General features: G+C 36.7%; 1 protein-coding gene across 1 annotated transcript in view; it reads left to right on the top strand.

Annotated features, from left to right (window-relative positions):
- The first annotated feature begins 1,307 nt into the window (after positions 1-1,307).
- The window catches only part of LOC107595473 (AP-2 complex subunit beta-like), a 45,212-nt gene continuing 35,347 nt past the window's right edge, over positions 1,308-11,172 (top strand). The window contains exons 1-2 of the mRNA XM_016285882.1: positions 1,308-1,389; positions 1,545-1,631. Of these exons, the coding sequence (XP_016141368.1) occupies positions 1,386-1,389; positions 1,545-1,631 (91 nt within the window). The 5' untranslated portion in view covers positions 1,308-1,385. The remainder of the gene's footprint in view (positions 1,390-1,544; positions 1,632-11,172) is intronic.

Raw genomic sequence — 11,172 nt, forward strand, 5'->3', positions numbered from 1 at the left:
AATATATATATATATATATATATATATATATATATATGTATGTATGTATGTATGTATGTATGTATATGTATGTTATTTAAGGAGGTAGTATAAACAAAAATGTACTCACACTCAGGCCATTGAAGATGTAGATAACTTTGTTTTTTCATCTGAACAGATTTGGGGAAATTTAGCATTCAGTAAATGGGTGCCATCAGTCCAAAACAGCTGGTAAAAGCATCACAATAATCCACAAGTAATCCACACGACTCCAGTCAATCTATTAACGTCTTGAGAAGTGAAAAGCTGCAAGAAATAAATCCATCGTTAAGGTGTTTTAACTTTAAACGGTCATTTCTGTCCAAATATGAGTTCATAATTCATAATAATAATAATAATAAAAAAGTCCTCACATCAAAATCTAAAATTTGTTTAGGACTGCGTTTTTATGAATTGTGGACTCCTTTTGGAAGAAACCGTTTGAAGTTAAAACAGTTTATAGATGAATTTGTTTCCTACAAGCACTCAGATTTTCACTTCACAGGATGTTAATAGATGGACTGGAGTCAATTACTTGTGGATTATTATTATGTTGTTTTATGATGTTTCTGATGGCACCCATTCACTGCAAGTGATGTAATGCTAAATTTTTCAAATTCTGTTCCAATGAAGAAACAAACTCATCTACATCTTGGGCGGCCTGGGGGTAAGAAAATTTTCATTTTTGGGTGAATTATTTTTAAAACTGGGGTTGCAAAAAGGTGGAAAATTTCCAGTAAATTTCGGAAATATTCCAGAAATTTTGGAAACTTTCCAGGATTTTTTTGGAATATTCCAGGGATTTTTTATTTTTTTTAATTTCCGGAAATTTTCCACCCCTTTGCAACCCTATTTAAAACCAATCCACATTTTTTCCTTAATTAGTCAGAAAAAAAAAAAAGTGCTTCTGTGCCTAACCAAGAATAAAAATTATCTTCCTTTCCAACAAAAAACACTATGGGTGTCTAAAAATAGAGGTCAGTTATGCCATCATTTATTCATTGGATTTCTATGGCTCGATTTGCAGTCTAATAATATTTACATGGTGTAAAATATGAAAGAACTCATCAGCGGGGTGCAACCATTGATTTCTGCCACCCCTTTCTTCTGCTCTTGTGCCTCTCTTCTTGTTTCCCTTTTCTGTCGCTTTCCATGCAACTGAAAGCTCTTTTTCCATTTGGTAAATAAGGACAGCATCAAAATGCAGTCGTGCAGCAGAGGCGTTTTAGACCTTTATACAGTGAAGTATATTTAAAAGTCTGACCATTCAACCTTTCTCACCCCAGGTGGCTGTGAAAAACAATATTGATGTCTTCTACTTCAGCACGCTGATCCCTCTCAGTGTCTTCTTCGTGGAGGATGGCAAAATGGGTACAAGCACTCGGCGCACACATGCTCGATCTAAAAAGAGTTTCACACTGAGGTTTAATAAAAGAGTGGATTGATTGGATGTAACTATGATTGAACACACTTTAGACACTGACTGGCTAATCCCACATGATAATCTTTAAACGTTTCTTCAACAGAGCGTCAGGTGTTCTTGGCCACATGGAAGGACATCCCAAATGAGAATGAGCTGCAATACCAGATCAAAGACTGCCACTTAAATGCAGGTGAGGTCATCCAGCCCTCAACATGCATGACTCGTGAGTTTGTGTTAGAGGGGTTTTGTGATGTATGGATCAGTGGTCATTGAATTAGAGGCAGATAGAATAGAGGAAAGCTTACAAATAGCTGGGTAACAGCAAAGGATCTGTTTGCCAGAGCGCCCATACCTCTTTGTAGTTTGGGCTCTGTCCGTATCCAAACTGGCACCTGATAGAGATAGCTGCAACATGCTACAGTGTGTCTGCTTGAAAAACACCCCCATTTTTTTCATAGCACGGATACTAAAAGCCAGTTTATTTTCCTTAGAAAAATATCTTAATAGAGAAACTAACTTCTTAGTTTCTGCATTCTAACGGGTGATTACAAATCATGAAACAGGTTTATGTTCCCTGACTTGGCACAATGCAGATGCAAATTTATTCATTAACAAAATAGGTAACATCTGTAAAAAAAAAAATGCAACAACCTCATATTTTTAGGGTAAAGTTAGGAGTTAGGACTCTTATTGGATTATAATTAACCATTGGTTAGTTATTGTACATCTACAGTATCACACTATTAGAGCATGATGACCAAAGGTAAAACCACACAAAGCACCTCACTATCATGGTAAATGTAACTATATGGTTTGGTTTCTACAGTATTTGTATGAAAGCAGCCTAAATACATTTAGTATAAACAAATGCTATAGTTTAATAACCATTAGTCCTTTAATACATTTAATGTATGTCTACATTAATATAATAAAGTTCCATATGTATATCGCGTATTTCAGCTACAATACCATGGTGCAGTTAGTTTTAATACAGTAAATCCATGTAAAAGCCATCTAATTGGATTGTTCATGGCACAGTGTTTCTCATGTTTGTCAGTGCTGTTGAGAATGTCAGCACTGTTGCATTTGGCTTGAAACTAAATCACAGAGACATTTTGTGTTCTTCGCTGAATTCGAGTGCTTCTTAAAATTGATTGCTATAAATTGTTTGTTTAATTTTGTTTGTTTGTTTAATATTTAATTAATTTTGATATCGAAGGGTATATTTTTGGATATATTTGGATTCTGATATAGTGTGTGTGTGTGTGTGTGTGTGTGTGTATATATATATATACACACACACACACTGTGTGTGTGTGTATATATATATATATTTGGGCTGTCAGTCGATTAACATTTTTAGTTTAATTAATTACATAATGTTTCGATTAAATCTAATTGAAAATATGGGACTGAAAATACCCACAAAAGATTATTTAAACATATTTTTGTGTTAAATTAGAAAGTATCAAGTAGACATTACAAATTGTAGCTTTAGAAAGAAATATTTTATTTGATTCAACATAAAATTAATTACACATAAACATTTAGGCTACAACGTCCTAACATAAACTTTGGAACATAAAAGAAGATAATTTAAGAAACATCTCAGTATTTTTTGTTCATACAGTGAAAGTCATTGGTAATGTAAGAAAAAGTGATGAGGACGATGAAGATCTCGATGAAGATGTTTATTGCAGCATAGCAGTGACATGTAGTACCTTGGGTTCAACGGAGTCTGAATGAACCTCAAGCATCCTACGCTCAAACATTTTATACTCTTATTACGTTCATCTTCCCGCTAGACATGTAAATGAAGTTTCATCTTAAATGTAAATTGCAGATAACAATGAAAGTGATAGGCATCCGTTCCCACATCTTTGGTAGTCTTTCAGGTGGAAACAACCAAATGTTAAGGTGATAGGATTATCTAGAATCCCTAGCAATTATATTCAAGTACCCTTTTGGTCAGCAGATGGTTCATGATGGCCTACTGCCACTCCCACGCTATAGGTGACGAAGTAACGTTCAGGAGATACTATTTACATATTATTGAGATCGGAAAGAATTATCTCTATGATAATTAAGCTCTTTGTAGAGAAAGGAGAATAGTCTACTTGGAGTGGAAGTTTGGTCGAGGCAGACTATAATTTCTTACAGTAACTAAAACAGCTTTGTTAACAACAGTCTTCAAAATACCTTCTTTTGTGTTCCACAAAAGAAAGGATTTTAGCAACATTCTGTAATTAATGACAGAATTTAAATTTTTTGGGTGAACTATCCCTTTAATGTTTTTTTTATGAAATGATAATAAGAAATAAGAAACTAAATCTGCCAGCAGGTGGCGGTAAATATCTTCATTCGATTTGTTCAAACAGCTGATTCATTCAGGAATTAAGTAAATGACTCTCTTTATGAATGGGCTATTCGTTCAAAATGCAGATTCATTCAGAAGCTAAACACTGCTGTGTTGCTCGGAGATGCAACACAATTCTGCTATGACTTTAAAGGTAATATGTTTTCTGCAAAATTGAGCAAAAATATAACATTGTTTAAAATATAACACAATATCAACTTCTTATTTACCAAACTGTTGTATAAAATCACATCTAAACTTGTGATATTCAGGAAAAAATCAGCACTCGTATAATACTGCTCTGCCTGTGATATCGTTTGATATATAAATATGTGACAACTCATACAGGGGCGTTTTTTTCCACCGATATTTAGAATTTTAGGGCATAACTGCATTTATGGAGTTATGGCCCTGCATCGTATTTGTCAACAGTCAACTGTATGAAATATAAGATGACGTACAGGTCTGGGGGCGGGGCCAGTGCGTTAACTGAAAAAATATTTTAATTGCGTTATTTTTTTCCATAACTAATTACGTTAACTCATTAAACTGACAGCCCTAATATATACAGTATCTCACAGAAGTGAGTACACCCCTCACATTTTTGTAAATATTTTATTATATCTTTTCATGTGACAACACTGAAGAAATGACACTTTGCTACAGTGTAAAGTAGTGAGTGTACAGCTTGTATAACAGTGTAAATTTGCTGTCCCCTCAAAATAACTCAACACACAGCCATTCATGTCTAAACCGCCTTGTTGCCGCCGCACACACTTGACACCATCTGAACCAAATAAGTTTATCTTGGTCTCATCAGACCACAGGACATGGTTCCAGTAATCCATGTCCTTAGTCTGCTTGTCTTCAGCAAACTGTTTGCGGGCTTTCTTGTGCATCATCTTTAGAAGAGGCTTCCTTCTGGGACGACAGCCATGCAGACCAATTTGATGCAGTGTGCGGCGTATGGTCTGAGCACTGACAGGCTGACCCCCCACCCCTTCAACCTCTGCAGCAATGCTGGCAGCACTCATACGTCTATTTCCCAAACTCAGTCTCTGGATATGACGCTGAGCACATGCACCCAACTTCTTTGATCGACCATGGCGAGGCCTGTTCTGAGTGGAACCTGTCCTGTTAAACCGCTGTATGGTCTTAGCCACCGTGCTGCAGCTCAGTTTCAGGGTTTTGGCAAGCTTCTTATAGCCTACGCCATCTTTATGTAGTGCAACAATTCTCTTTTTCAGATCCTCAGAGAGTTCTTTCCCATGATGTGCCATGTTGAACTTCCAGTAACCAGTATGAGAGGACATAACATATCATGTCCAACAACACAGAAAATGGATTTTGGGCACCATATCTTTTTTGTTTGCATTTGCAAGTGTTAGCATCTATTGTATCTAAATATATTATCTTTTATACTAGATATTAAATTTGTTATTACATTTAAAGGAACAGTTCACCCAAAAGTGAAAATGCTGTTACCTTCATATCATTCTATGATGCTCTGTGTTTGTTTGTAAGACTTGCTGAGGACGCTGTGGGTTACTTTAATTTTTCAAGGCAATGCGCCTCAAAATCTACCTAAATACGTGTATCACTCCAAACTCCTTTGTGAATGTCATGTCGTTATAGTCCTTAGCATTTTAACCGTATTTGTGTGCATACATTAAGTACTTTTTAACTGATCAGCGCCGTGCTTGTGAGATTAGTTTGCGCCGTTCGTAGCGCGATATTCGTTTGGTAGCGCTGTCGCGTGGCTCGGTCAATTGATCCGTGCCGAATACTCTGTAACATCGCGCTGTTTCATCCCACTTTCAGTGCATTTGGCTTCCCATATGTATGGCTAAACTCCGGTTCTCTCGCTCTGTCATGTTGCTTCTACCGGCTGTTTATAGAGTGGGGGAACTATAACGTCACTTTGTATGCGGATCGGCTGTTAGTATCGGGTGTGCCTCACACATCCTAAAAAGTGAAGCGGGCTCTTTGATCGCCCCCTGGTGGCTGGCTGCAGTACAGGTAATAAACCCCGCCTTCTCCATGTAAACGAATGGGACTTGAGTCAAAATAAAAAAATTAATTACACTTCCAATACAATTTCCCGAAAGATGGTTTTGGTCATTCAAGGTAGTTATCATCACGCTGATATACAGGTGCATCTCAATAAATTAGAATGTCGTGGAAAAGTTCATTTATTTCAGTAATTCAACTCAAATTGTGAAACTCGTGTATTAAATAAATTCAATGCACACAGACTGAAGTAGTTTAAGTCTTTTGTTCTTTTAATTGTGATGATTTTGGCTCACATTTAACAAAAACCCACCATTTCACTATCTCAACAAATTTGTATATGGTTATATATATATATATATTGGGTGTGCCTCACACGTCCTGAAAAGTGAAGCTGCAAGCTCTTTGATCGCCCCCTGGGGGCTGACTGCAGTACAGGTCATATACCCCACCCTCTTAATGTAAACGAATGGAACTTGAGTCAAAATAAAAAAATTAATTACACTTCCAATACAATTTCCCGAAAGATGGTTTTGGTCATTCAAGGTAGTTATCATCACGCTGATATACAGGTGCATCTCAATAAATTAGAATGTCGTGGAAAAGTTCATTTATTTCAGTAATTCAACTCAAATATTTAATACACAAGTTTCACAATTTGAGTTGAATTACTGAAATAAATGAACTTTTCCACATCATTCTAATTTATTGAGATGCACCTGTATGTTCAATTGTTCGTTTTTGTGATAAGTTTGATTTTAGCTAGTAATTTGATGCTATAAAAACGGGGCGTGTCGATATGGTTGATTGGGTCTGCGTTTTGGAGTTTGGGCGGGAGTTTGATACCGCGGCTCCACCTCACGACACTACTGCGCAGACTCTGGCTCCAAACAAATCTCTACTGAGCAGACTCGGGCTCCAAATGACGTCATTTACTCAAGATGACAGCGGCCATACTGAGATGCTTTGGCTTCACTTTTATATAGTGGAAGGAATAGGAGCTGTTGTCCATCTTTTTTTACAGTCTCTGATATATATGCATGTATATATATTATATAAGATGCTTTAATTCTGCAATGCTGCATTACATTTTTAAGAACTGACAGTTAAGACATTTATAATGTTACAATAGATTTATATTTGTATGCATCACATTTTCCTAAAAACAACATTAAGCAGCACAACTTTTTCAGCATTGATAATAAGAAATGTTTCTTGGGGTGCATACTGCGCAGACTCTGGCTCCAAACAAATCTCTACTGAGCAGACTCGGGCTCCAAATGACGTCATTTACTCAAGATGACAGCGGCCATACTGAGATGCTTTGGCTTCACTTTTATATAGTGGAAGGAATAGGAGCTGTTGTCCATCTTTTTTTACAGTCTCTGATATATATGCATGTATATATATTATATAAGATGCTTTAATTCTGCAATGCTGCATTACATTTTTAAGAACTGACAGTTAAGACATTTATAATGTTACAATAGATTTATATTTGTATGCATCACATTTTCCTAAAAACAACATTAAGCAGCACAACTTTTTCAGCATTGATAATAAGAAATGTTTCTTGGGGTGCAATTATATATGAGCAATATCACACCAGTTGAATAATATTATTTAATAAACAACAACAGCCATCATAAAGGTTGCTAGGTAATTCAGTCAAAAGTACAAAGGCAGCGCTCTGATATACAGCATTGAATTTACATAAAATATAATGTGATGAGATTTTGCCCTCAGCCAAACTATTTGCTCTGGAACAAATTATAGATTAATGAGACCAAAGACTGCCCGTTAGATTTACCCAAAACAAACAAGTACATTCTCGCCTTAAAAACTCGTGACACAAAAACAGTATTATTTTTTAAATTATCGCCATGACACTCGCTGTGAGAAATACTGTTCTGTTATTACTATAATATCACACTCTTATCAGCCAATCAGATTCAAGGACCAAAAAGAACTGTTGTGTAAATATACATTTATATACATATATATCAGGGAATGGTTCACAAATTTTATTCAGTATAAGACATGACAATGTAATACATTCTAATCTTACTATTATGGTTTTTTACACTCCTTGTATTACAGTTTGCACAGGCCTCATTATAGTCACAGACAGTGTTGAATAGCATACATTATTGATTTATGACTGCAACTTCATGATTCTCTGATATTAAGCCAACATTTGAATTGTTTGCTTGAAGCTTTATTACACAACATCCTCTGCACAGTTTGAGATTTCAAAAAAAAAAAAAAAAAATAACAGAAAGTGTCTCTTGACTCCAAAGTAATAAAAAAAGAGTTCCCACCATTCTGTTATTATTCATACTTAATTATTTAGTCTGGTGGCAATGTTAAAATGTTGTGGAACGTTGCGGGTTGTGCACAGACTCTGACAGAGCTGGTTTATTTCAAGGCTTATCAGCTCGCTATTTCTATTCATCAACCTGGAGCCAATTTGAGCATACAGACACAGACCTGTGGGGTGGAGGAGCGCCGAACACAGGGACGAGCACAGAGAGCCTGTTTCACTCTCTGGAATTACTGATCAGATGCCCAGAGGTGCCTTAATCACCAGACATCAGACAATCTCACTTTCCCTGCTTTCATCTGCTCTCATTTTAGCAAGCACACACACGGCACACAGATGCACGGTTTTATCCAGCCGTATAAAGCGTTTGTGATCTGATCTTCACATGTAGTTCATGCAAAAACAGCAGTAGTTTGACAAAGCCAGGCTTTGACCCCCCCATCCCCCCCTTCCTCTGATGCCTTGTTTTGGGAGGAGAAACCATGCAGTTCGGTTTCAGCCGTGTTTATTAGTATGTAGAGAATAATCGATTGGCTCTTGCTTGCCATGACTTGAATAACAATGTGAATGTAATGGAGCGCACAAATGAGGGCAGGCTATAACAGAATGCCTTTTCCCACACCGTGTCCATTGCTATTATTTGTAAAGGACTGAATGTTTTCTCGTAGAATTGAATTAGTCGGAAGGTGTTTGTCGTTTTGTTGTTGTTGAGACTGGCTGATTTGTTCTTTATCAGGATGCAGTCGCAGTTCTCGAGTCCAGGAGGATAAGATAAGATCCTCGTGTCCGTTGATCAACAGATTCCTAATTATGAATAATTTCAGCACTTAATTCAGCAGAAAATAAAAACCACTAATTAGTTTTCAGCGTTAATGTTTTACAACCGTTTACAAACCTCATTGATATGCTGCAGAATTGCTGCCTGTACATGAACGTTACAAAGATTAAGAATAATTTAATTGCTTCATACAGGTTCTCCTCTTTGGTGTGGACAGGACGTTCTAATACTTTACAATTATGAATGCATTTATTTGGAACTTTTTGAATATCAGCTGACACTGATATCACTAGACCAATTCAAAATTTAGATATTTGTAATTTTGAACAATTGTTACATCACTGCCAGTTGTAAGTGATAAAAGTGCAATTATACCCATACAAAGATATGTTGGACTTAAATTGTCCAGACGTTTGAGGTCAGTAAGATCTTTTGCCATTTTTGAAAGAAGCCTCTTATCTTCACTGTATTTGATTACAAATACAGTAAAAACTGTAATATTGTGAAATATTACAATTTAAAATAAATATTTTTTAGTATGTTTAAAATGCTGATATGGTGCTCAAGAAACATTTATTATATTTATTATCAGTGTTGAAAACCATTGTGACAGTTATATTCTAACATTTTGTGCCAGTTATGTATTCAAATTGTTTGCAAAAACTGAGATGATCATTCTTGCTGCAAGATGTGATAGCAATGACATCTGTTACATTACACTCATATTTTGTGGTGCTTTTTGAGACAAGTATCACCAAAGCTGTTTTTCATATTTTGGTTGAGGGTTTGTTGAAATCCCTAACCCAGAGTAATAAACATTAGCCTGTAACTCACTACAGTTGTAAATGACTCCTCAAGTCACGTGGCTTTGTTGAGGAGAGATGTGCTATTACTTTTCGAAGTGGTTAGACATGCAGTTGTTACCTGGCAGGTGATTAAAATGGGTGAAAATATCCCACAATTGGCCGAAATATCACAGAGATGCAGGTGGACTCTTCAGCAGCCACATAGCAATGTGCTAAAAGTAATTTCATACACGTAAGCAAGCACACAGCAATGCCTTGGCAGCCACCCACAAAACCCTAGCATTGTAGCGGCATGTTTTGCATTTTCTTTAGAAAATTTTTATTAATATTTCACTGTGTCCCTCCTAATCCGCCTCACTCTCCTGTCATGAGCAGCTCTGTGTGTGTGCTGTGTATTGTGAAGGCAGACTCACAGGATTGACAGCAGTAGTGTGAACTAGAGTGAGTCACAGCACGCTCCACATGTTGCTAACACCAGCTGTCATCACCTGATTCTGTGGCTTATATAACACACACTGACTGCCACCTCGGACCTCCCTCTCTCTGTGTCTAAATGTTTTCCATCTTCTTTGTTCGTCACCCTTATGGCTTTTTATTTCCCCAATCCATCTCTCTCCCTCTTCAAACACTTCATTGCATTTTATTGTGCCCCTTTACTTTGCTCTTGCGTCCTTGTCTTTCAGCGCATGTCTATCTCTGTTGCCAAGGGTTTCATCATTCCCTCTCTCTCGTTCCATGCCGTCCAGTGCTCCCAAAATGCAATGATACGGCTCAAGAATGATTTATTCCAGAGCAGCATCACTCAGGAGTAGGGGTCGACCGATATGTGTTTTTCAGGGCAGATACCGATTATTACAGACCAAGTAGACCGATAACTAGGGATGCACCGATACCACTTTTTCCAGTACTCGGCCGATACCGATACTTTTTTTTTTTGGTACTTGCCGATACCGATGCCGATACCGATATTTTTATTGCATTTGTACATTTTTTAAATATTGGGTACAGAAACCAAAAGGGTATGTATAATGTTAGTTGGTTAACTTTATTTATCAAATAGATACAGTCAAACCTAAATTTATTCAGACACCTTCAACATTTCTCACATTATCACAATTTATTCGCTATAGTTTAGAAAATGGTAATAAAATATGACAAGAACTCAGAGTTACACTGTGTCAGAACAAATTCATCTTGATAATGCTAGATAATTTTGATAGAAAGGTATGTAATAGATTACAATCAACCAAAATTATTCAGACAGCTGTTAGTATGACAGTATTTACACAACTATGAATACTTTGTCGGCAACCCTTAGCCTCAATGACAGCCTGTAGTCTCCTGGGCATGCTGTCAACCAGCTTCATGAAAACCTCAACTTCAGTTTTTTTCCCCAGACTCGGTCTGAATAATTTTTGGTCCCAAATTTGTATCAGTTTTACTGGTAGTCCACTGTAT

The sequence above is a fragment of the Sinocyclocheilus grahami genome, unplaced genomic scaffold (assembly GCF_001515645.1).
Source record: "Sinocyclocheilus grahami isolate Dianchi unplaced genomic scaffold, SAMN03320097.WGS_v1.1 scaffold203.1, whole genome shotgun sequence".
NCBI lineage: Eukaryota > Metazoa > Chordata > Actinopteri > Cypriniformes > Cyprinidae > Sinocyclocheilus > Sinocyclocheilus grahami.